Genomic DNA, 27,468 nt, shown 5'->3' with positions numbered 1-27,468 from the left:
TATCTGGTCACTAACCTGAGAATATAAATGTTGAGGTTTATTTCTTCCATATCAAAATTAATCTATTGCTTCTCAAAAATAGTTGCTCATTATAAACGTTTATTTTTATTATCACTATGTGGACACCAATCTGTTCTGTTAAACGAGAAATTTAAATGAATACCCTGTAAAGAAGGACAAGGTTAAAGAACATTTTATTTTTACTTTTTCGAGAGGATAAAGTCTACTTGAGAGGTTAAAGGTTATCTGATTGACCAGTCAGTGATGTTCCAAAGAAGGACATGTTGATTCAGCAGGTAGTGTTATAAAAGCTAGAGGCTGGCTGATCACAGCTGTGCCAGGCAGAAGGATCTCCATGGATGCAGCTGTGGTCCTGGTGCTCAGCCTCTGCTGTTTGCTTCTCCTCTCACTCTGGAGACAGAGCACTGAGAGAGCCAAGCTCCCTCCTGGCCCCACTCCTCTCCCAGTTATTGGCAACTTCCTGCAAATAGATGTGAAGGACATTAGCCAATGCTTGACCAATGTAAGTATTCCTTGTGCTCCTCCAGTACCTTTACAAAAAAGATGAACTGAAAGTTGTTTTAGATGAAAATCTAGTATCAGAGGCAATATAGTTAGTTATGAATAATCACAAAGTCAAAACTCTTGTGAAGTGTTCTGTATCTTATGACCCTTGAGGCTGGCCATTGTCAAGAATTCAGTAATGAGTGAGGTTTTTGGTGAAAGGACATTTACTTCTTCATATGTTATAAAACAAAAAATTTTCACAAAATGGCAAAATTTGTGAATATTTCCTATTTTAACAAAACAAAAACCCAGGCTTTTCCATTATATTTAGTTGAAGAACAATAGTGTGTAATATTTTATTCAATAAGTCTGACAGAATTTTAGAAAAACATTTTTACGAAGGTTATTTATTTGATGCTAGACACTAACAAAGTAACTGATGCCTAATTTAACTAAATACCAATGGACATGGAATACCACGAGAAATGCAATAGAGAAACCAAGATTTTAGCATATTTGGTGATGTTTATGTCCTGCCAGAGAAGGAACTACTTATCCAGGGAATGTTGTATGCCTATGGTGCAGCTCCTGTGGTGCCCACTCTCTGTGCCAAATCTGGTTCCTCATTAGAATCAACTGTGGTGACTTACAAATTTGCATTTCAAAAGTAAATAAAGCAGCCTTACATTGCTGCTTTATTGGCGCATTATTTTCTTTATTCCATTGGTCTACTTGCCTAGTTTTTGTGACTAGCAGACGGTTTCTATTATATAACTCTATAATTTTATTTAATATCAGTTATTGTTGTATCTTAAACAGCATTTTTACTTAATAAGAATGCCTTGACTATTCTTGGTCCTTTTAGTTACCATATGATGTACTCTGCTCTTTTCTAAACCTGTAAATAAGACATCAGCTGTCTGATGTATAGCATTAAATCTATAACTATAGTAGTATGAGTTTAGTAGTATGTGTGTTTTATTACTTGCTTTCTGTTTCTTCTCTAGTCTTCTTATTACGTAGGTCTGTGGTTGAAGAAAGAGTTTCCACACCTGTGGGCTCGACTTCCATAGGTCAGAGTGTTCAAAAAGGCTGTTTCTGCCTGAGTTGAGAGACTGGGACTTGGTGGGAAAGATGGGAGGGTTGATGATGGGTAGGGTGGGCAGGTGCTGAGACAGAGGGGACAGTAAGCAGGCATGTGTGCGTCCTATATGGAGTTCTGGTGGTCAGCATCCTGCCAAACGTTTTGGTGTGGAAATTCATTGCAATCTTTGTGTGACAACTTCCTGAGTCTTAAGCCATTATATGGTTCACTGTAGGTAATCAATAACTGATATTCACCCTAATATGATATAAATAGGCTTCACAACCATTTGAAACTGAACTTTGCCTGATTAAAGCTTTTAAAATACAGTGAGTGTTATTATCAGTGTGAATGAGGTTGACTCCATGGAGATTGAAATGGCTTTTTTTTTTTGCTAGTATTTACATTTTTATCTCCCATTTTCAGTTCTCAAAAGTCTATGGCCCTGTTTTCACTCTGTATTTGGGCATGAAGCCTACTGTGGTGTTGCATGGTTTTGAAGCAGTGAAGGAGGCTCTGATTGATCATGGGGATGAGTTTGCTGGCAGAGGAAGGTTCCCAATAGCTGAAAAAATTAATAAAGGTCTTGGTAAGTAATTATACATGTTTATATGAGGGCTACAGTGTTTCAGGTGAAAATGAAGACTGAAAGGAGGGCTGGGACTTCTTCCCTAGGTACAGGTTGGACCTCTCTGTGGTTTCACCCAACAGATTTCTCATTTGTTCCTAGAATATTTTTCTAGTGCTTTACCATTTCTTTTTTTTTTCTGAAATTTTAATTTTTAAAAAAACTATCATTTCTCATTTTATATACCAATCCCAGTTCCTACTTTTAACTTTCCCTGATCCCTCCACCTTCCCCTCCATCACAACTCCCATTCACTTCTCAGAGAGGGTAAGTCTTCCCATGGGAAGTCAACAAAGTCTAGCACATTGTTTGAGGCAGGACCAAGGCCCTGTCCACTATATGTAGGCTGAGCAAAGTATCCCTCTAAAGAGAATGGGTTTCAGAAAGCCAGTGCAAGCAGTAAGGAGAGATCCTATTTCTCCTTTTCTTTAGGCATTGTTTTCAGCAATGGAAACAGATGGAAAGAGATAAGGCGCTTCACCCTCACAACTCTGCGGAATTTGGGCATGGGCAAGAGGAACCTTGAGGACCGTGTTCAAGAGGAAGCACAGTGCCTTGTGGAGGAACTGAGGAAAACCAATGGTAAGTGCAGATTTAAGCATTTGCATCTTAGTCAAGGTGTGTGTGTGTGTGTGTGTGTGTGTGTGTGTGTGTGTGTGATGTTGATCATACCCATTCTAAAATTTTCTTTTTTTTTTTAACTCAGAAACAATGAATATCGGTTTCATGTTAATTTTTTATGAGTTGAATAATTGTGCATTTCCATCAGCACAAGTGTACTTTTTCTTTGTGGATCATTTCACCACAGAATTATTGCTATTTATAATAGTGGCAGAGCCCAATCAGAGGATATTTGTTTTCATTTTCTTGGATTACAGAGGTTTGAGGAAATTTACTGAGTGGTACAGGGATTCTTCTATGCCAATGTAACACTGATGTAATTTACACTTGTCATTTCTTAGCCAGGTGTAGTAGAATTTTCATCAATTATTTTTTTCTACTATAGCATGATCTTAATATTGTATTGTCACTTTGTAAAAATTTATTTACTACACTGAGAATTTTATACAATGTGTTTTCATCATTTTCACCCACCAACTCTACTGAGATACACCTCAGTTTTCTATCTACCCTACTTGGTGTTGTCTCTTTAGTTACTATCCACCTGACATGATTCAGGCTTTACATATAAGATTTTTTGTAACAAAAAATTTATTAAGAAGGAGCCATCACCTATACTCCTCAAATTATTTTGTAAAATAGAAAATGATGAAGCACTTCTAAAAATATTTGTACAATGTTGGTATCTTTGTTGGGGGAGGTTGGCCAATTATTCTTCCTGGCCACCTGTCTAATTTACACCTGAAATAATCACACAGAAGCCATAATATTTAAATCACTGCTTAGCACATTGGCTCTAGCTTCTTATTGACTAACTCTTACATTCTAATTTATCCCATCTATATTAATCTATGTATCACCATGTGGCAGTGGCTTACCAACAAAGTTCTGGCATGTCTGTTTCTGGTGGTGGCTTCATGGCATCCCTTTGACTCTGCCCTTCTTTCTCCCAGCATACAGCCTAGGTTTTCCTCTCTAGTTCTGTTTTTCCCTTGCCATAGGTTCAAAGCGCTTCTTTATTCATTAACCAATAAGAGCAATACACAGACAGAAAGCCCTCCCACACCACTTCCCATTTTCTGTTTAAACAGAAAGGAAGGTTTTAACATAGTAAAAAAATATATAACAAAACAGGTATCAAGTAAGAATTATAGTTACAATATTTAAATCTACTTTATCTTTTATCATAACTTAGAAAAACTATAACTATAACTCCAAACTCTTCAACTCCATCAAAGACTACAGAAGGCTATGATATTACCTAAGTAAACAAAAAGTGCATTGTAAACAACTTCCAAATCTTTAGAAATAACAGAGATATCTTGCTGTCTGGGCAGTCATCCAAACTTCTTCTGTAACATTGGGGCATCCATCTTCAGCCTACAGGCCCATAGTATCCAGCACACTTTTCCATGAAGCAGGAAATTTCAAAGACAGTTCTACCTATTTTGGCAGTTTTCCAGTCACTTTCTTTTGTATCCTGTAGAATGTCTAATAGAGAATTTCATGAAGCAGGAAACCCAAAGTACCATCTCACCTTTCGCAAGTTTAGCAGGTATTTCTCTGCTGGTCCTGCATTTCCAGTCAACAGTTCAGGCGAGAGCAGTTTCTTGCCCAAATGACTAGCAAACTCCATAAGAAGCCTCTTAGATGCCCATCTTTCTCTTGAAGTAGCTTGTACTGTCAGGAGCAGATGTGTCTCTGTCATGAGAAGTACTAACTTAAAATATTTTAAATGCCATATTCTGAAGTCTTTGAAAGGTTTGAAGAATACCTGCCTATCTAAAATACATCTCTGTATATCTAGAAAATCTAACTAACATGACTACAATCTTGACTATTACAGATGACTCTCTCTTTACCTATATTTTTGCATTATATATTATATTTTTAAATGAACTGCACAAACACAATAACTTAATCAATAGCAGGAATATACATATACCTTATAACAAAATTTACCTTAAATTTGAATCAATTAATTAAGACCCATAGCAGAGCAAATTATCTACCTGTATAGCATATCATCATTTAAATGTAAACAAACAATTATAAACATTATTTGGGAATATGGGCATAGTTTTCCCCATACTGATTTCTACTGATTAGGGGCACTATTAATCAAGTCTTTCATGGTGCATCCTGTATGCTAGGTTCATCTCAGTCAGCAGTTGGGTGAAGTATTTTTTTTGAAGGTGTTCACAGCAACCTTTCTGGAAATATTAGCCTGGAGTGAATTCACAAGTTCTCATCCTCTGTAGGGACAAAAGAGGAACCTCTTTTCCAAAGTACCATATCCTTAGATCCCAATTTGGAAGCCATGATACCTTTATAATATACATGCTGGCTCCACTTAGCAGCCCATACAATGAAATGTCTCTCTGTACTTAGCTCATTCACAGTCAAAAAATTTAAAGATAACACAATAATATACATAATGCAGACCCTCTGTGAATTTTCCATTTTTACATTGCTTATTTTTCTTTCTATGACTATCTGTACTCTGTCTCTTTAAAGACTTTACCCTTGTTTGTAAGCAATAACTTTATTTTATGTCACTCTATACTCTTTTTCCTCTCTCCCAAGCCTACTTACATTTCTCCAACACTAGGACTCATCTGGATTGGTCTTTATTGCATATCTGTAATTTTTTCTTTCCAGGAGTGCTTTTTAAAATGCTAAGTGCTTCTTATAATTTAAGCTATGCCATTACTAGGGTATATATGGGAATTCATTCTTGCCCTACCCAGTTCAGCTGGCAGAGCTGCTCACTGTTTTCCTTCCAAGAGTCACACATTGACCCACTTCCAGGCACATAGCTGGTATAAGTTGCCATTAAGTTGCCAAGTTGCAGCAGTCTGCTTACAAACCCCATTTAAATGCTCTGTAGCCATATCTCCTGCCTGAGAGAGTCAGAGTTCAGGTTGGAGCATGATCCAGAAAGCTGGGATTTCAAGATGGCATGACTTTTTTCTTTTGCTACAGCGGAATCAGGAAAACCTCTCTTAAGGGACTGTGACAAGCCACCAGCTGAAAAACAAATACTGCTAAACTTTGTTATTTTGTATCTAGAATTTCTTTTCAAACCCTTTCAGGTTTTATATGGATTTAGTCCACCATGTTAGCATGTCCATTTGTAGGTATCAGGTAAAGATGGATGCTTAAAAGAAATCCCACACTAGCTCAGAATTAAGAATAATAGAGGGTTATTTATTTAGGGGTAGACTCACAAGTTCCTAATCCTCTGCTGGAATGGAAAACAGCAACCAAATCCCACCATCAGAAAAGAGGCTGGGTCCTTGCTTTACATCAGCATAAATAGTATAAGAGACCATGAACAAGTGGGCAGGTAACTTAAAGGCTACTGGCTGTAGGATTTCTTACAGCAGTATTTTAATAATATCAAAACAAGGCAAAGTATAAAAGAAAGGAATAAATGAAGGAACAAAGAAAGAAAGATAAAAGGAATTGAACAAGGAAGAAAGAAAAAAGAAAGAAAGGAAAAAAGAAAGAAAGAAAGATTTATAGGCTAACATCTCTGATGAACATCGACAACAAATTTTTTCAATAAAGTATTTGTAACTAAATTGATATTGCACTATTATTCACTGCAATCTAATTGGATTCATTCCCAAGTTTAAGGGATGGTTCAACATATGTAAACCAATAAACATGAACAACTTCATCATTTCCTCTTATATGACATTCTCTGTTTTGAATTACATTCTATCTAAAAACACATGACAGCACAAATCTGCAAGATGCACAAAGAAAAAACCAAGAATTATCTGTATTAATTATTTGTATTAATCAAATCATGTATTAAACTAAACATGAACTGCTTTTACTAACCTGCTGACTCTGTCTTTAATCCTGCCTATCATTTCTGCCCATGTACACCTTTTCTTTTGTGTGTGTTTGTAGAAAATGAATCACTTTTCTTTTGATATTGTTATAAATGCTACTTACCTAAGAAGTTCCTGACCTGAAAAAAGTCAGATTAACTATTTGATTTCTAAGGACTTAAAGTTATTTTTCCAAACAAAACAAAGGAAAGACTGAAAATCAATTTAATCTGTGAATGAAATGTATACACATGAGAAAAGTTCTTTCATCCTTCACTGTTTTTAACTGATAGCATAGAATATAATTATGTTTTCATACTGGTGTAGGAGGATCTTCTTTCTATGTGTTGCTTTCATTGATTGAATAAATAAAACTGCCTTGGCCTTTTGATAGGGCAAAACTTAGATAGGCGGGAAAAAGAGGATGCCAGGCAGAAGGAGGCAGGCAGAGAGCCACCCATCATGAAGCTGCTTAAAAGGTCAGACATGCTGAATCTTTCCCGATAAGCCACGAGATTGTGGTGATACACAGGTTTAGTAGAAATGGGTTGAATCAAGATGTGAGAGTTAGCCAATAAGAGGCTATAACTAATGGGTCAGTCAGTGTTTTAATTAATATAATTTGTGTGTGGTTATTTTGGGGGCAGCCAGGAGCCGGGCTGTGTGAACACAGCCCACTGTCGATGCTCCTTCATTGCAACATCATACCCTGGCATATGCACAGCAATATTAAGGAGTTTCCTGTTATTCAAATGTATAAAAATTTTTCAAGAACACTGTTTTTTTTTTATGTGATACTTATTTGAGGTCTACAGATTTAAATTTTAGTTCAACTTGAATGTAAAGTGATAGGGAAGAATTATCTGTATTCTGTCAATCATGTATTTTAATAAAACGCTGATTGGCCAGGCAAGAAATATAGATGGGTCAACCAGACAGGAAGTAGAGGCGGGGCAATGAGAACAGGAATATTCTGGGAAGCAGGAAGCTCCCTCTGCCATTCCTGCCCAGACCACTGAAGAAGCAACATGTAAACTGACAGCTGAAAAATGTACCAAGCCATATGACTAACATAGAGCAGAATAATGGGTTAAGATAAGTCATAAGAACTAATAAGTAGCCTGACTTAATGGGCCAATCAGCTTTATAACTTATAGAGATCTCTATGTGATTGATTTTCTCTGGGACTTGCCGGTTGTGGGGTACCGGGCGCGAACAGATACCCCAACAAGCTGGCCCTTATGTTACAATAAAGTGTATTCATCATTTTTCAAAGTCAATTCACTATAGAAAAGACATCAGAAGAAACTGTTCTGAGAGCTCTGAAGAGATGGTTTATCACTTGAGAGAAAATGCTCCTTCAAAGAAGCAGCAATGGGTTCCAAGTGCTGGTGTCAGGCAGCTCCATGATATCTGACATGCTCTCCTAGTCTCCACAGATATAACACACACACACACACACACACACACACACACACAGAGAGAGAGAGAGAGAGAGAGAAAGAGAGAGAGAGAGATACACATACCTGTGAATTCATGCACACAAATAAAAATAAGTATAAAAAATTTCATTATGATTTTTCAAATTTTAAGCATTATATCAGCATAGTAATTTAATAATGGTGATTTGTGATATGTTTAAAAATCTAGAAATTACACTGTTTCTCAAATATGCTGTGTAGAGTTTGAACATAATCATTATTTATGTCTTTTAAAAAATAAACATTGTTGCTAATGCTATATATAGTGTGGGTTTTATATAGGTATTTCATAGTAGCGTAACATGTGTTTCGAACACACCTTCCTACCATCACCTTTCTGGTCACCCCATTCCTATTTTTTTGATTGCATCCTTCCCTGGGATTCTTTGTTTTAATTAAAAAGATTGTTTATTTTTATTTTATGTATAGAAATGTTTTTCTGCATATACATGTGTGCACCACTTGTGTACCTGGTGCCACGGAAGTAAGAAAATTGTATCCTATTCCCCTGAAACCGGGGTTACAGAAAGTTCTGAGCTGCTAGGAGGCTGCTCAGAACTGAACTCTAAAACTAAACTCTAAAATCTTCTTAAACAGCAGAAACTACTTTGAATGCAGAGCTCTCTATCTAACACTAATCTTGTTATACTTTGTGTCTTCTTTTCAAGTACGGTGTTTACTTCTGGAGAAAATGCATTGTCATAAATGATGAAATGAGAAAAGGGAAGTTTCTATTACTGCCCTCATATTGTTTTCCCTCATGGAATTTAACTGTAATAGGAAAGTTTTCATTTTTTTTAGTGATGCAAACAAATCCACATGGAAGTGGCTGTTCTTGAGATTACACATTATTCTCAAGTAACAAGGAAGAATTCTCCTCACAATTTTCCTTCTAATACCAGAAGTCACCTGCAGTGGGTTCCTCCTTCCTTGGGTCAATACTCGCTTCTTTGCTTTAATTATTGTGGCTGCGAATCTTTTAGGTGTTCACTCTTCTACTTTCATCTGAGTGCTACAGGGCCATTAGGTATTCCAGTAAGAAACAATTCTGTTCCAAATACTTGAAATTGCAGGTTTATAAAATTTTTTGTTTTCTTTCAAGTACTAGGTAGTTTAATTGCTATATCAGATATGGTCTGTTCTTCTTCAACTATCTTACTAAATTTAAGGTTAAAGTGATACATTGATTCTACATATTATGACTGCTTAGTTGTTAGAAAAATTGTAGATAGAATATGGTTTACAACTTCTAATGACTCTTTACCTGTCAACAAAACCAAAACACCCTCTTTGTCCATTTTAATGGTATTTTTCCAATTGTTTCTTCAGGCTCACCCTGTGATCCCACGTTCATCCTGAGCTGTGCTCCCTGCAATGTCATCTGCTCCACTGTTTTCCAGAATCGTTTTGATTATAAAGATCAGGATTTTCTTACCTTGATGGGAAAATTAAATGAGAATGTCAAGATTCTGAGCTCTCCCTGGATGCAGGTGAAGTCAGGATCTTTTCCTACTCCAAACATATTTTTGGTCTTTCATTCTCAAAGATCAAATTTAGTATGTACTGAGAGGTGAGGTAGCTAGACAACATAGTTTTGAATAACATATTATGGAAAGAATATCTGGAAGGCAGGTCTAAACCTTTTGTTATACAAATAGCAAAACTGAAAGGCAGTTTCCAGATTGGTTCAAGGCTGCTAGTTTCATATCCCTTGGTTTTCCACTTGAAATCCAGAGAATTCTTTGTATAAATTATTGCATTCACATTTGGAAGTGTGGCCAGTTGTTCTCAGGACATTCTTCTATGCATAATTCTTATCTTTTGACTATTAAACACATTTTTATCATATTGCTAGGCAGGAATATTTTAGTTTAGAAGGAATATTCCCTCAAAGGCGAAAGAATATTTACGGCAATGAAATCTGCCAGGAAACACTGAGTAGTTTCAGTGGTATGCTGTGCCTGCTGGAATCCTAGTTAACAAATAGACATGTAGAAATGAGAAGATGAGTGATTTAATGTCATGTGGCCCACAGCCCACATAAATCTTCTCAGAGTTATCCTAGACAGAACTGGCATCTCCTGAACTCTCCCCAGGAATGGCTGTGATCCAGGCTGTCCAGTAAATCAAGGCACCAGGCAGTCAGGCACTACTATGGTGAATAAATGTATGGTGGGATATGGGAGAGACAGAAAGAAGAGTTCATGTAGTGTGGAGAGAGGCACATCTGAAGAGGTGAACAGTGAGGAGTGGACTGAAGTGGGCAGCCAGTTGCTAACCATGGCTAAACTTGGTGTTCGCTGGAGCGTGGTGCTGCCAGGTTTCATGTCTGGGTACATGGACCTGCTGCAGCCTTGATCTGTGTTGATGTCCATAGCTCCTGAAACCACCTTAGGCAAAGTGGAAAGAGCTGTGCACGGCTGATGCTTTCACTCACTCACCAAAACACTAGGGAGAATGGGTCCTGTTCCTCCTTGTGGTAGCATAGTGGATCTGGTCTTGGTGATAGGGGTGTGCATGAGCCAGACCTACAAAGTTGAGCTTGGCAGATCTGAACCCGACTGCCCCTCATCTGCCCTGTGGTAGCATGGATCGGGGAGAGATACTGCCCACTGACTCTGGCAGATGGGAGAGCTGTCCAGGAGGTCATAAGATTGGGAGAGTTGACCTTGTCCCCACCAGCGGCGGAATTTAAGAGAGTGGAGCCAGTACGTTGCTTGAGCAGCACAGTAGAGACAACACTGTTTACAGGGGTATAGGCAAGTCATCTCGGAAGTTCTGAGTGTGAGAGAGCTGGCCCCACTACTCATTTGTCATGTGGTGGTATGGTTGGAGGAGAGATGTCTCCTTTATCATTATCCCTTCACTGCCGGAGGCACTCATAGAAGTAGGCCCTGATCTAGCCTGGGCAGCACAGTTGAGTGAACCCTGTTTACAGCTGCACAGGTGAGCTGGCCCTGAGGTTGTGAGAGTGGAATAGCTGTCCACACCCACTAAACTGCTTTGTGATAGTAAGGGCTAGGGAAAGATGTCCTCCTTCTCTTGCCACTGCTACCTCTGGTGTATGAGGGAGCTGATGCTCCTCCTTACCAGTTTCAGTGTCTTGGAAAGCTGGTTCTGTACCTCCATAGGTAGTAAAACTGAGTTTACTCTATTGAATCTATTGATTGGGGTGCAGGGCTGCAGGTGAATCAACCTAGATAATGTGAGTATGTGAGATCTGGTCCCTCCCCTCATCTTCTTATGATGGTATGGGTGTAGGTAAGATTGCCTACCCTCCCTTGTAAACTGTGGCAGGTTGCAGGGCTGATCCTAAGGTCATAATATTAGGAGTGTTATCCCTGCCCTTTATCAGCTGCAGCTCTTGGGAGAGTGGCCCCTGGACGTAGCCTGGATAACACAGTCGATCTTGCCCTGATGATGTAGGTATGGGAAAGCCAACTCTGAGGGTATGAAAGCAGTTCCTTATTATAAAGAGTGAACTAGACAGAGCTATGTCAGAGAGTTCGTCATTGTGGGTACAGGGGGAGAGTTGAAGAACTGGCCAACAGTGCAACTCCCTAGGCTCAGATCTAAGGTTATGAATTGAGGCACCTCAACATCTACCCTACCTGTGAACTCTTGAAGCATACGGAGGAGCTGGTCCTGCAGAACCAGGGCTTCAAGGTCTTCATGGTGCAGGGTAGTGACAGAATATCTAAGACTCCCAGTAATGGCCCAGTATTGATAGTGTAGCAGAAAGCAGAGACCCTGAGGCAGTAAAAGACTCTTCGCAATGAACCTTTGCCAAGCAATGATATATGGATAAAAGTGTGTACTGCCTGACTCACTTTGTCACAATACAGCTTCCATGATAAAATTTTCTTTTTTTCTTTTTACTCTTAAATTTTATTCTATTTTATTTTGTGGGGAGGAGTTTAAGGACTGAGGGTGGATGTGTGGGCATATGAAGGTGAATGGGATGGAGATGTGTGGTGTAAAGGACACAAAAGTAAATAAAAAGCAAGTAAAAAAAGAATGCCAGTGATCATAGAGAAACCCCTATAGGCTATGACACACTTTTGCTTTCAAAGTCTCTTGGAGCCCCACCCACTTCTAATGATTTATTCCAAGTCATAGTCTAGTTTATAAGAGTTAAAAATGCATTGCTACATTTATGATATAAATCAAGTTGCCCAACTCTTTTTACTACTGTCATCATCTAAAAAGTGTAAACGACAATGATTTGCATCATGTCATACTTCAGACTTGTAGAGAATAAATGGTATAAGCCATCAGTCAGTTTTCACAAATAATCGTTATATTAAAGAAGGATTCATGAATATTGAAACTTGATCATGATCTTTCATCAATCGGGCAGGAATTCCTTCCCACCCCAGTTCTCTCTATTACCACAGAGAATTGCTATGTGTATGAAATAAAACACCTCTTCCTTTTGTTGATCGCTATTTTTCCTTCATTTCTGAATCTATAAATCCATGTTGGTCTTGCTATTTATTATGGATATATGTATTTCCTCATTTAAAAAGTTCTTTGGCAAGGACTGGAGGAAAGGATCAGTGGTGAAGAGTGTTTGCTGATCTTCCAAATGACCTAAGTCCAATTTTCAGCACCCATGTTAGATGATCCAAAACCACTAGCTTCAGGTGATCTGATATTTTTGACCTCCAATGTACCCACACATACATGGCACACACATGTATGCACGCATACATACCATACACACACCACATACATGACTAAACGTAAAACAATTCATCTCAACAAAATATTTCTCTCTCTGATTTTGTAGATCTGCAATAATTTCCCTTCATTAATTGACTATTGTCCAGGAAGTCATCGCACAGCATTAAAAAATGCTCAATATATCAGAAATTACCTTTTGGAAAGAATAAAAGAGCATCAGGAATCATTGAATGTTGCAAACCCTCGGGACTTCATTGATTACTACCTGATTAAACTAAAACAGGTAAAATATTAATATAAATTTATTTTATTGTCTGAGCATGTTTTGGTTTTTTGAACACTGAAATGTTTGTCAGAGATGGTTTAAGTCAGTATCATTTGAAAAACAGTTTTAGTATTTATTATGTGTTGAGATTCACCATATGGGTACTAATAATATGAAGGGAATTTGTTAACTAGAACACATTGTCTCTGGTCTTTAGAAATTGTAGCTGAGAACAGCAATACAAAGGGCAGGTAATATGGGAAAAATTCTAATCAAGTAGAAAATAACCAACCATCGTGGCAGTGTGAATAGTTGCACCAAAAATGTGCACGTTGTGAGGCTAGAATTCTTGAATGTCTAGTGAGTTAAAATATATTTGGCCATGTTGTTATTTTAAAAGGATAGATAGAGGAGTTAGTTTTGGAAGGACTGAGTGATATAAGAGAGGTATGTGGTGGGAAGAGAAGGTGTATGGAAGAATGAGCCTTTGAGTACAAGTTCAAGTGAATTTTCACCAAAAGGGGTTAAGGATTGGTATCTATTAGGTATTCTGACAGCATGAACTGCATTGGCATTGTGTAGTTTATTGAAAAGATAATTTTCCATTGAATTTTCTTGAAACTCAGAAAAATCCAGTTGAGTCTAGATTATTGGGTTTGGTTATGGGCATTGATTTTACTCCACTGGTCCTATGTGTAGTAATACTTAATAACCTGGTATCTGAGTGACCTGATGTTGCTGGGTTTTTTGCCAGACAATTTTTCCTATCTTTTGCCTTTTATCTGACTTTTAGAGACTGGGTTTCTCTGTGTAGCAGTCCTGGTTGTCCTGGAACTTGATTTGTAGGCCAGGCTGACTTCAAACTCAGTGAGATCAGCCTGTCTCTGCTTCCCAAGTGCTGAGATTAAAAGCATGCATCTCCACTACATGATTAGTTTGTAAGATATAGCTCACAGAATTAGTCCACTGAGTGGAAAGTAGTATCTCATGACTGTAGCCTTGTTTCACTTACATTACATTTGTACCTTATGTGATTACAAATCACTGCAACTTCCAGCTCCTTTTAGTTGGAAAGCAATCCTTTACCATGATAAAACACACCGCACCACTACTGATCACTCCTTTCCCTTCACTCCATCCTTAGCAGTTGTTAGTGTGGTTTCTTTATGTACAGACTTGCCTACAATGAATGGATCATCTAAACTGACTCAGTATATGTGGCATTTAATTTCTGTTTTCTTGCACTTGCATGAAATCTTGGACATTTGTCTAAGTTCGTCTTGTTTCAGTACTTCCTCCTTTCATTGTAGCAAACTTTATTTTCATGCATTAATAGCACAATGCACTTATTCCTCATTGATGAATATTTGTGTTATTTCTGCCCGAGGCTTCTCTAAGCTATATACATATGAACATATGTTGATATCACTTCCTCTGACTATATCTCCAGGACTGGGGTTTCTGAGTCTAATGATAATAGCTTTATGGTTTTCTTTTTGGAGAAACTGCTTAAAAATCACATTAATACAGTATTTCATATCTATGAGATCCCCTATTTTCCAAATAGCTGACAGAAGTTGTAATTTTAAAACTTAACAATGATTAACAAAATTAACAACAAATATTACCAACAATTCAGCGGCATGAAGTAATACTTCAAGACTGATTAGATTTGTATCTCCTTCACAAACACTGAAAACGGACATCTTTTAATGTGCTGTTTTTCCTTTTCGTGTCTTCAGAGAATTTTTATTCTAATATTTTTGCCCATTCGACTCTTTGCTGTGTGGAGCTATAAAATTATGTATGTATCTAGATAGAAACCTTTCCATATAAATAACATGGAAACATAGTTCCATTCTGTAGGTTGTCATTTGTACATTCTCAGTTATATCATTAGCATTTTGTTGTGGATGAAGTCTGGTTTATCTGGATTTTGATGTTTTGTTCTGTAATCTATGAGTACAAATCATAAGAAATGAGGTTCATCCTTGGTCTATGTTTTTTTTCACTATTAGCATCCTTCTTTTATGTAGTTCTTCTTCTCTTCTGTCATCATCTGTTAAAGACTCTTTCTTTAGATGGAGCAATCTTGGAACTCAGTTTTAAAATACTGACTGTAGATGTTTAGGTTAACTCTTTGCTATCAATGCTTTATTGGTATTGATATTGATTTGTGTATCAATACTTCATTGCTTTCATTACTGTAGTTCTGCAATAAGATTTTTAAATAATTATTTTATATTTGATACATTTGTTCTACTTTTTGCATAATTTTATTAATTCTTTGAGAATTTCATGAGATGTAATTTGAACATCATCCTCAACTTTCATTGCCCTCCTCCCCATCCTCTTAACTCTTGTTACTAAACTTTGTGATTTCTTTTCTCCACTTTTTCAGCATTAAGTCAAATGTCTGTTGTTCATCTAGCCTCAAGCCTGTCATGCAATCAAGCAACAAGGAGCCATATTATCGTAGGAAATTGTCTCCACCTTGCCATGAACTAATCATATTTTCTACCCCTACTTTGTGTTGTGTTTTTATCTCATGGAGCCTGTACAGTTTTTGGGCAGGCTGTTACAGTCGTTGTAAGTTCTCATGTTCATTTGTCCTTTTGTGTCCAGAAAATACTGATTCATTGATGTTACTGATCACAGAAGATTCTTATATTTCTCCCCCCTCTTCCATACAGATACTTAATCTTTCTGGGGAGGAGTATATTATGATTTAGGGTTGATCAGGATACAATGCTTCATTCTCTGTACATTGAACAGTTGGATGTCTCTGTATTGATTTCCATCTTCTGCAAGGAGAAGTTTCTCTGATCAAAAATGTGAGATTTCTATTCTATGCACATAGTAGTAAGTCATTAGCTATCATTTTAATACTTTTCCCATTAGTATATTAGAGTAATAGATTTGATCACCAATTCTTAGACACATAACAGTGACAGATATGGGTCTTATGTAACATGGTGGAACTTGGTGTGGGATAATTCTGTATTCTGTCAATTATGCTTTAAATAAGCACTGGTTGGCCAGTAGCCAGGCAGGAAATATAGGCAGGACAACCAGACACTAAGTAGAGGTGGGACAATGAGAACAAGAGAATTCTGGGAAGCAGAAAACCCATTCATCCACAGTCCTGCCCAGACACTGAAGAAGGAAGATGTGAACTGCTCCGCCAAAAAAGGTACCGAGCCATGTGGTTAACATAGATAAGAATAATGGGCTAATATTAGTTATAAGAGCTATTACAAAGCCTGAGCTAATGGGCCAATCAGTTTATAACATATGTAAACCTCTGTGTGATTTTCTTTGGAGATAAATGGCTGTGGGAACCGGGCAGGATAGAAACCTCAGGCAACAGAATGGCATCCATGTGGACAACTGCATCCACATAAAACCTGAGAGAGCTTCGCAATCTGAGCTTATATCCAAAGAATATCAGCATATGAAAAGGCACCTGTACATTTGTGTTTGTTTCCTGTGGTGTTTCTCAAAATAGCTGAGATAATCAATCTAGAACTCTTTAATGGATTGATTGGTGGGAATTGTGGGAAACACATGCAAAGATTGTTACTTTTTAAATATAAAAGAATATTTACTTATTAGTGCATTAAGATAGTATAGGTTTATTTACCTCAAGGACAAAGAATCTTATTACAGACCCATTTTAGTTTAATAGAGAGTGCTCAGAGCTAAAGTCAAATGTCTTCCACTGTTCTTTATCATATCAAGAACACAGTTCTTCAATTTTATGTATGAATCTGTATATCCCAAGATTAGACCTATCTCATATTCTTATTCTTATGGTTTTGAAAGGATAGAATACATAATGAATAAAATGTTTCATTTATGTTTTTAAGGCATGAAAGCACAAAACTATGTATATTTAAGTTCAAATAATCACATCATTGCAAGAGTTAGGGTAGTTGGGAATTTAGGGTAAAATTGAAATTCATGAAAATATGTGCCACAGTCTTTGAAATTGTTAATTTCTTCTCTACTCTACATTCAAGTATCTTTGTTGGCAACAAAATAAATTAAAAATTTTGTTGAAGTCTTATTATTAAAAAATCTTGCACATAAATAAAACATTATGCCAAATTAACTAGACTCAAAAATCTATACAACTCAATAAAGTTCCATACAGTTAGAATAACCATTGAGAATGAATATTATGGAGTTTTACTATAAATTATACACTTTCCTAAATAAATATATAAATTTGCATGAAACTGTTGAGTCATTGTAATCAGATGTTCTGATAAAGAATTTATCAGATTATTCCATCAAATTATTCTTAGGCAGACCACAATCAGCAATCGGAATTTACACTTGAAAGTCTGGCAATTACTGTGTTTGACCTGTTTGGTGCTGGGACAGAGACAACAAGCACAACACTGAGATACGCTTTACTTCTCCTACTGAAGCACCCTGATGTCACAGGTAAGGGCACCGGTGGTGACCCACAGTGTTCCTGTAAGATGCTGGAAAGACTCTGCTAGTGTCCTGCGTGTTTTATTTTTCTACAGAAGTCTCAGTCCTGCAGATTCACTGTAATGAACAGCATGACTAAGAGAAAACAAAAACTTTAAGAAAAACAATCAAATTCTGGTCAGTGTCTGAGATTTCCGGAGGGTAAACTGAAATAGGCATGGCCAGTATCCATTGTCCTGTGGATACATGTCCTTTTATTCTCAAGTTATGTGTTTAGGTCAGCTAAAACCTTTTAGTTTCCTTACCTTGTTCTGATGACTCTAACTTTGGGATGGAGAAAAGAAAACTCTCCTCACTGAAGCCTAAGTAAAAAGCCTAGACTTTATTGAGTCTGGCTTGGATAATATGTATTCTGAGAAGATTCCAAAAATTTAGATTCTCCAGAAAGACTTTTGATCGATGTGGAAAATGTAGATTAAGAAATTTTGTCAATTCAGAAATCCATTTTCTTAAACTTTTGTTGAACAATGATCTTTTCAACTGTACCAATAGTGTTTTCTTTTGCATTGTATTTTAAAACAAATTCAGTGTTCCAGCACATACAAAACACACCCTCCCTTCTGTACCCAACATATGATAAAAGCACAACCATGTATCATATTTTTTGGATAGGAAGAAGATAACAAAAAGCAGCCAAGAAGACTTTACCAAATTTCTGAAACATTATTATGAAGAATAAGAAAAATATAGAACAGGAAAGATGATGTTGAAATATTATTGTTAGATGAACATGCGTGTAGTAAGACACACAAGCTGTGACTCTGTATCTACAGACCTGTAAAGATTCTGGTTCCGAAGCAATAGCAGCTTAAGAAGAGAAAAAAGTTGTCTATAGGACGCTGGACTCGCTGAGGTTCCCTTCCTATTCCCATTCAGCATGTCACACCCCTCCAGGAAAATAAAATTCTTACAAGAAACTAAGGATAAGAAGCTCTTTACCTGATACATTGATGATTGGCAGGGAATGAACAATGCATAGGAATGAAAGCGGAGGCTGGCAGCATTTGAGTCCAAAATTCTAGATCTCAGATCCCTTCTCTGCCTTGCTCCATGTATGTGAGCAGTGGGGTCACTCATCCAGACAAAAGGAATAAATCAGTGCCCCTCATTTTACCAATATAATAGAAAATATTTTCCATATATTTACACAATGGATTGAAAATACCCATCCAAGACACAGATTCATGGTGTTTTCAGGACTGAGTAGAAGCATGGCACCTTTCAGGGAAATACTTGAGTCACACATCAACTTTTCTTATTGAGACTACACCAGAATTCTTCTCAAAATCAGCTGGCTTCTTATGTGTTTATAAAATAAAAGGCAGAAGAGTTAACCATTAGTTTTGTTCACTTTCCCATTTCTTCATGAAATTAGAGAGATCATATTTTATCATATTATGTGAAGTAAAGTAACAGGAATTCATGGGATTCAGGAGTGTGAATAGCACTTGTCAGAGGGTAAGAGTATCACAGAAGTTGTTGGATACCACCTCGGGGAAGCTCCCAATTGAATATTTACCATGTGGTGCTGTAAGTGTGAACATAAAGAGGGAATGAAGGAGAAACAACTGTAGTGTAAGTGAATACATATAATTGTCTTTGTGTGGTGTGTGAAGTCCTTCTGTATATGTGGTACTTTTATTGTTTAATGAATAAAGAAGCAATTTTGGCCTGTGATAGTGTAGAATAGAGCTAGGCAGGGAGGACTGAACTGAATGCTGGGAGGAAGAAAGCAGAGTCAGGGAGATGCCAGGTAGCCCTGCCATGTTGGACAGAAACTTGTTGGTAAGCCACAGCCATGTGGTGCTATGCAGAGTAAGAGAAATGGGTTAAATTAAGATGTAAGAGCTAGTCAATAAGAAGCTAAAGCTAATATGCAAAGCAGCGATTTAATTAATGCAATTTCTTTGTGATTATTTTTGGACTGAGCAGCCATGTGATTATTTTGGAAATGATCTAGCAGCCTCTTACAACAAATTGGCACTTCAACATATTGTAGCTAAACTTATATAATCTTGAGAAGATTTGCAACGGAATTCTAGACACAAAAAAGCAAAGTTTAGATGCATTTTTTTATTGGATGGGCTCTGCTTGCTGGCAGCATGCCACAGCTTCTTTAAGAGAGGTCTTTCTGATTCAGTTGTAGCAAAAGGAAAAAAAAAGAATCATGCAGTTTTTGGAATGGCAGATTTCTGGGCTGTGCTGCCAGCAGAAACTCTGACTCTTTCAGGAGGTCTAACTATGGAGCATTTAATTGAGGTTTGTGAACAGAGAGATACAATTTGATTAATGGCATCACAGGCCTACTGCAACCTGACCCTAGATCTAGGGCAGAGAGAATGGCTCTCAGAGGCAATAAATGAACTTCTGATATGTTGAACTGGGTAGAAGCAAAAGCCAAGCAGCCTAAGTCCTAATAATGTTGCTTAATATTTTAAGAAGTACTCCATGACCGAAAAGTATTTCAGATACACAGTAGGATAGATTCATACATAATAGATATTTAAAAAGACATCTGAATAAGACACAGTGTGTTTTAAAAAATGTATGTAGACTTGGGAGAGAAAGGAAAAAGAGTAGAGAGAGTTATAAAAGGAAGTAAATGGTTTATAAAGAAATAAAACAATGTCTTTAAAGAGACAGAGAACAAACAATCATACATTAAAAAGTAAACATAATAAAATAAATATTAAACTTGTAGAAAAAGCAACAGAGTAAGAAAAATAAGTCACTTAGCTCGGCCAGAGACAGATGCTAGACAGAACCTTGCCGGTAAGCCACAGCTATGAGGCAATACACAGATTAATAGAAATGTATTAAATTAAGATGTAAGAGGTAGCCAATGAGAAATTAGAACTTATAGGCAAAGCAATGATTTAATTAATACAGTGTTGTGTGGTTGTTTAGAGTCTGGGAAGCTGATAAAGAAACAAGCAGCTTCCTACAACATTTGTAGGTCTGGATTATATTATACAGGGTTATTTTTTCCTAGTTCCATCATTTACATACTTGTATAATTTTATTAATTTATAATGAATGAGTAGCACTCTATTGCATAAATGTGCCACATTAAAAAACTATTCCTATGTTTTTGTGCACAATTTTATTTCTATTTTTTGACTCTTATGAGTAGAAGAACAATGAACATGGTTGAGCAAGTGTGTCTGTGATAGGATGACACAACTCTTAGATGTATGCTTAAGAGATGTGTAGCTGTATCTTGCGGTAGATTGAGTTCCATCTTCCTCAATTACTGTCAAACTGACTATATATATATGTATATATATTTGGCTGTACAGGTTTGCTTTCTCTCCAAAAATGCACAAGTGTTCCCCTTTATCCATGTCTTTGCTGTCATGAGCTGTCACTTTTTCAAAAATTGATTTTAGCCTTCTGATGGTTGTAAGCTGAAACCTCAAAGTAGTTTTGATATGCATTTCCCTGATAACTAAGGCTTTTGAACATTTTTCTAAGCTCCTATCAGCAATATGAATTTCATCTTTGAGAATTCTTTGCTTAGGTATGTACCCCATTAATTAACCGGGTTATTTGTTTTCTTGATATCTCATTTTTTGAATTCTTTATATATTTTGGATCTTAGCCCTCTATTGAATGTGTGGTTGCTAAAAATAGTTTTCCACTCTATAGCCAGCCATTTAGTTCTAATGATGGTGTTTTTTTCCATGAAGAAACTTTTTAATTTTATGAGGTTCCAATATGCTATTGTTATTGAAGTGAGGGGAAAGGAGAAGAGTGTATGTGTGCTATGCTTAGTTCATATTTGTTTATGTAGATGATGAGATTTGGCTGAAATTTCATTTCGAATATCTGATTGTCATAAAAGTTGTATGTGTGTGGGCATATAAGAAACAGTCTGATGTTTGATTCCCCTCTGTATGCTGAGAATATGTTTTATTACCAAATAGGCTGCTTGGCCTATGACATGTCAAAATATAGCAAGGAAGGAAATCCAAGTAGAGATAGAGAAGGAATTAAGGCAGAGTCAGGCAAATGCCATAAAACACTGACAGAGAAAGATGTTTGAACCTTACTGGTAGGCCACAACCTCCTGGTGATACATAGATTAATAGAAATGGGTTAATTTAAGATGTAAAAGCTAGCTATGAATACACCTAAGCTGTTGGCCAGTGTGGTAATTAATATAGTTTCTGTGTGAATATTCGAGTGTGGGAACAAACATGAAGAATCTTTCAAATTGGATACATCCAACACAAACATATTCATATATATATATATATATATATATATATATATATATATACAATAGAATGTGATTGTAAGAGAATATTGTATTTGGGTACAGATTTAGCATCTGACTTCTAATGTCCTTTACCATAGACTAAAGTATTTTGAAGAATTATATTGTTTTATTTTATCTTTTTAATTACTTATACTTTATTTGCTGCTACAGCTACTAAATAATAGAAATATCCTGATCTACCATAATATTTGTAGAGGATAGTGATATAAATCCACAGCACAGAATTTCTGTCTAAATATATGTATAAATACTTTTATCCATGAATGAAAAATGCACATTTACACTTATTTTGGAACACCTGCATTGTGCTGTGTATGGTCTAACATTGTGCCAAAAAAGCTACTTTTCTCCTATTTCCCCTTTTGTCACTGTGACCAAATAGCTAAAGTCCGGGAAGAGATTCACCGTGTGGTTGGCAGAAACCGCAGCCCCTGCATGCAGGACAGGAGCCACATGCCCTATACAGATGCCATGATTCATGAGGTCCAGAGATTCATCAGCCTCATCCCCAACAACCTGCCCCATGCAGTGACGTGTGACACTAAATTCAGGAACTACATCATCCCCAAGGTGAGTTTGGATTTTCTCTGCTGCGCCTCTATGCTCTTGATGCTCGTGGGTTCACAGTGTTATTACAGTCATCTGAGTTATCTGGTGCTGCTGATGGCTTATACTGCTTCACGATGAGAGGGGCAGGTCTAAAGCAGGTGTAGATATGCCTTGTACCTGGTAATGACTCTCCCACATTTGCTATCTCTTCCAAATACTGTTTGCAAAGTTTAGGTATTTCTGTTTGAAAGTCTACATTTTGTCAATTCTCTAAAAGTCTTTTCTGGCTTTTTATCATTTTGTGGTGCAGTAGAATTGTCTGTATTCTGGCAATCATGTTTTAAATAAACGCTGATTGGCCAGGCAGGAGGTATAGGCTGGAAAACCAGATAGGAAGTGGAAATGATGCAAGAGAGCAGAAGAATTCTGGGGAGGAGGATGTTGATTTCTCGCACTCCTGCCCAGATCACCGAAGCAGCAGGATGTGAGCTGCCCCACTGAAAAAGGTACTGAGCCACATGGCTAAAATAGATCAAAATAATGGGTTAAGATAAGTCATAAAAACTAATAAGAAGCCTGACCTGAAGGGCCAATCAGCTTTATAACTTATAGAGATCTCAGTGTGATTTTTCTCTGGGACTAAACAACTGGGGGGCAGGGCATGAAAGAAGCCCCATCTGACAAGCCTGGCCCCTCATGTTACAATTTTGAGGAAAAAAAATATCTCCAAATTGGAAAGAATTGATAAGATAGATTCTTCAACTCATCAATAAGGTTAAGTCATTCAATCATTTTTTTTGTGATGTTTATTTCTCTGCCCTGTTCCTTTTCATTGATGTAGTCTATAAATATCTTTTCATAGGTCTCCTAAATGGTGAATATCTTTCTGTTATTTTCTCTCTAGTGCCGACTCTGCTTTTCTTTCCATTAGCTCAATAGCATCAATTTGTGCAATCATTCTGTTGGTCTTAATCTTATCTTAACATATGAGTTTTATTATTTCTAATAATGTATCTGTAAATGTATGTGAAATTGAAGGTGTTATGTGGGCTAATACTTTTCTATATACTTTTCATAATTCTGTGTTCTTAGTTTATCTTCAGTATGATAAATTGCAGGATAGTGATGAACAAAATTTTTTGCGATAAACACTTCTTGTCTCATTTCTGATTAGGATGAAGGATAGTGACTTTAAGATCTCTTTATCAATTTTGAAGTCCTAGGATACACCGATAGTTGTGTATATCAGATGAAAAATTTTGATCTGATTTATTTAATGGTATATGAGATACTTTACTGTGGAGCCAATTATGTTTGAGTATGGCCCAGGAATACTGATTTTCCCTTTGAGATGAATTTTATTCACAAAAGTCTGTACATTATTTTCAAAACTGTTCATCATGCCCATTTTATGGTTCTATATATTGTGTACTTTTGATCACCAACTGTATATGGTATAAACACATATTTATAATGGATTTTTCCACTACACATTGCTTATGACTTCTAGTTTAAGAAAATTCTCTTCATAGTTTTTCTTCCTCAAATTTGTTCTATTCTCTTTTTATATTAAAACCAAGCTTTTGCCTTAAAAAGGAGTTTAAATTGATTCCTGATGTCATTATGTTTGTACTTATTTCTGTGGTGAATTAGTGCTATTTTGAAGATTTCATAAATTGCAGATGAAAAATGTAGAATTTTTATAGTTATAATTTCATTCATAAAGCATGACATTGATCTCTCCCGGGATTCTTCTTTCTTGGGGGAGGGTGGAGTGGGGCAAAATGATACTGGTAAGGTTCCAGTTACTAACATCATGTGCTGATGATAGAACTTCCTTCTCCAATTGGCAGTATGTTTTCTGTATGATAACAGAAGGGTTAGTTTATCTGTATGGGTAAGGGATATTCTCAAGGTAAGACTGTTGAGGTCTGTGGTTAATATACAGAACTTGGTTAAGTTTATGTACTTAGAGCTAACTAAATAATAAGTATAACAAAGGTCAAAATAGGAATGGCACACTTACTCATATCTTCCTTGGGTTTAAAGCCTAGTTTGAGGTGAGTGTTGTATCACCTAAACTTATACTTCATCATAACTCTCCTTCAGGTTCATGACATGACAGGTTTCTTTGGCATGTAGTCAAGTAGAATATCCTATTCTTGTACTTTATGAAACAACCAAGTTGATTCTACATTCTGAGAGATAAGATAAATGATTTATTAGATGAGAAGAGAACCACTGATGTCATCAAAACAAATAGGATAAGAAGGAACCAATGATCTTTGCCATAATTGTTCTGGCAGATTTCAGCCTGTCTAGGCCAAGAAGATTGTGCTGCCCCTTCAGAAACTCTCATTGCAGCAGAGCAGCAGTCACAGCCAATATGTAAACAAGTGATTGTGAATATACTATGTTCAATGCCTGTTGACACTAGAACTTAATTTTCACATAATTTACATATATCATTAATGGTCTTTTTAGTTTTAAAATTCTAGATATATTTAGATAAACTGCTCTCTAATGTGTGTCGGCAGCCTTGAAAAAGATTTTTAGACCACATTCCTAGTAACTTTGAAATAATATGAGGTTTGTGTTTCTACCAGTTAAAGAGAACTTGCCTGCACCAGCTCCCTGCAATTTCTATGTCTTCAGAAGTTCTATTGATTTAGCTGTCACCAGATCATCTTACCTTCATCATACTTTGTTTTATTTTATTGTCTCTCTCTCTTCCCCATTCCATTCCTATTTTTCTCCCAAATAGTCCTCATCTTGCATTACACACACACACACACACACACACACACACACACACACACACATTTATGCATATATATGCATTTCTATATTTATGTTTGTACATTCACATAGACAGATTATATACAAGACTGAACACATCTGCTTCTGCACATAGCATTGCATTTTATTTCTTATAATATAAATACAAAGATAGATTCTATAAGTGAGTGAAAAGGAGTGGCCTTTATCTTTTCAAGGCCTTTATCTTTTTCTTCCTTATTGTACTTAATGAATGGTCTGTTATTCTGTTCAAAACACTCAATGAATTTTTCTATTTATAACCTGATTCACATGAAGGGTATGTAGACATATGTGATGAACAGGAGCAGTCAGTGTTCAGAGAAGCATGAGTTCAATCTAAAGAAAAGGGAGAAGAGACTCAGAAGTTTTCATCCAAGTACTCCTGTGAAATGTCATTGAAGTTACATCAGCTACAACACTGTGGCTGACTTCCTCCCTGCTGCTTACAGTTCTGTCTGTTGAAATGTCCCTGCTGTTCTTTGTACTTAATCCCAACTATGGAGCAGAAGGTGAACCTGGATATTTCCCTGATTTGTATTAGCTCTATGATTTCTTTTAACTTTATTTGTTTTTGTGTGTTGTTGTAGGGAACAACGGTAATAACATCACTGACATCAGTACTGAATGACAACAAGGAATTCCCCAACCCAGAGATATTTGACCCTGGCCACTTTCTAGATAAGAATGGAAACTTTAAAAAAAGTGACTACTTCGTGCCATTTTCAACAGGTAATAGAAATTCATTTCCATGGATGCAGGGACATGAGGATCTGTCGAGACTTATATAGTGGCTCCCTAATGGCCAGTGATCTTTAGTATGACTTTCAGTGTTTATGCGTGCCATGATAAAGAGATTTCTTTTTTTTCAGGTTATGAAAGTGAGGCTTTAATTGTTAAGTCACTGTTCAAAATTTAGAAAACTGGAGTACAGTGTGTTTGTTTTCTTCCTTTAGCTACATCACAGAAGTACCAAAGAAAGCAAAGGCCATTTACACTTTACTCACTCACTGTGAAAATGGAGACGTCATAATTTGCTTTCAGGTCTTCTTTGCTGTGTCACTCACCTCCATGCTCAACTATGTAATTACAAGTCTCCAAAAATACCCAAAATTACTGAAACACTCCAAGTGCACTTGGTAAACACACAAATGAATAATGCTTAAATTTCAGTTAAAGTAGGCCAATGAGAAAGACTCCCAGATCTCTTGGTTATTGGGGATATCAGTATATTTATCTCTCCAACTTGATATATTAGTGCAAAAAATGGAACATCATACTAATAAATGATACCCTAGATACCTCAAAATTCATGGATTGCGGAGAATCATAAGAAGAAATCACTTATCATTAGTAGAATTTCATGAATAGATCAGAGAGTTAATTTTGATAATTAACAGAGAATTCTTCCTCAGTCCTTTAGGCAGCCTGATTAGAGATGTGAATAACTATAACTAGTTAAAAAGTATTTTTGAACAATGTATTTCTTAATAGTATAGGTTAATTGAGAAACAAATGTGTTCCATATTTTTCTATTTGCTGAATTAATTGTCCTTTCATGCAACCAAACATCTATCCATCCACCTAAAACTTACTCTTCATTTATAGTCTTAGTTATAAATGCAGTGATTCTCAAATTTACAAATGAGAATAGTAATCTTTGATTTTATCCCCTCTAGGAAAACGAATTTGTGCAGGAGAGGGCCTGGCACGAATGGAGCTGTTTCTATTTCTCACCACCATTTTACAGAACTTTAAGCTCAAATCTCTAGTTAATACTAAGGATATTGATACAGTACCAGTGGTCAATGGATTTGCCTCTGTGCCACCCCAATACAAGCTCTGCTTTATTCCTGTCTAAAGATGAGCAGAATGCCTACCCCAAGCTGTGTTGTTTTCTGTAATTTTCTAGACCCTCATTCACCTCCTTCCCCATCTTGTACAAGATGTCCTTCACTCCTCTCATGTATTCCCATTCTGTCATGATCCAGGAAACACCTGTTAACTATTTTCCAACTTGTTGAATCACGGTAGAAATATATTGCTATTTTCTATTTTCTGCAACTGTGTTATTATTCCTTTTGTTAATGTGAATCTGGTCTTTAATTAAAATAGACCTTCACTGCAAATATTGTAATAAGAGAATCAATGGTCATTTTCTTCTGTATGTTTTCAGTAATAAATAAATCTGATTTGTGCA

The 27,468-nt window shown here is 36.5% G+C and overlaps 1 protein-coding gene across 2 annotated transcripts; it reads left to right on the top strand.

Annotated features, from left to right (window-relative positions):
• Nucleotides 1-314: 314 nt before the first annotated feature.
• LOC125397673 (cytochrome P450 2C25-like) lies at nucleotides 315-27,468 on the top strand. Of its 2 annotated transcripts, XM_087907922.1 has the most exons (9): nucleotides 315-523; nucleotides 2,018-2,180; nucleotides 2,652-2,801; nucleotides 9,496-9,656; nucleotides 12,959-13,135; nucleotides 17,428-17,569; nucleotides 22,285-22,472; nucleotides 25,859-26,000; nucleotides 26,948-27,468. In XM_087907922.1, exons 1-9 carry the CDS (start codon nucleotides 356-358, stop codon nucleotides 27,127-27,129), a joined length of 1,473 nt encoding a protein of 490 aa, XP_087764048.1. In that variant the 5' UTR covers nucleotides 315-355; the 3' UTR covers nucleotides 27,130-27,468. The 2 variants fall into 2 exon arrangements, with proteins under 2 accessions (XP_087764048.1, XP_087764049.1); XM_087907923.1 differs by lacking the exon at nucleotides 2,018-2,180 and having other exon boundaries at nucleotides 359-523.

The sequence above is a fragment of the Myodes glareolus genome, chromosome 7, assembly GCF_982192425.1.
Source record: "Myodes glareolus chromosome 7, mMyoGla1.1, whole genome shotgun sequence".
NCBI classification, from domain to species: Eukaryota; Metazoa; Chordata; class Mammalia; order Rodentia; family Cricetidae; genus Myodes; species Myodes glareolus.
The sequence above is the reverse complement of the archived record's forward strand: the minus strand, read 5'-3'. Positions and strand labels throughout refer to the sequence as shown.

What these genes read in the sequence shown, in the direction of transcription:
- LOC125397673 (XM_087907922.1), top strand. Translation starts at nt 356, where the DNA reads ATGGATGCAGCTGTGGTCCTGGTGCTCAGCCTCTGCTGTTTGCTTCTC. An exon ending in GGAACTGAGGAAAACCAATG is followed by an intron (nt 2,802 to 9,495) that starts GTAAGTGCAGAT and finishes TTGTTTCTTCAG; the next exon opens with GCTCACCCTGTGATCCCACG. An exon ending in ACCTGATTAAACTAAAACAG is followed by an intron (nt 13,136 to 17,427) that starts GTAAAATATTAA and finishes AATTATTCTTAG; the next exon opens with GCAGACCACAATCAGCAATC.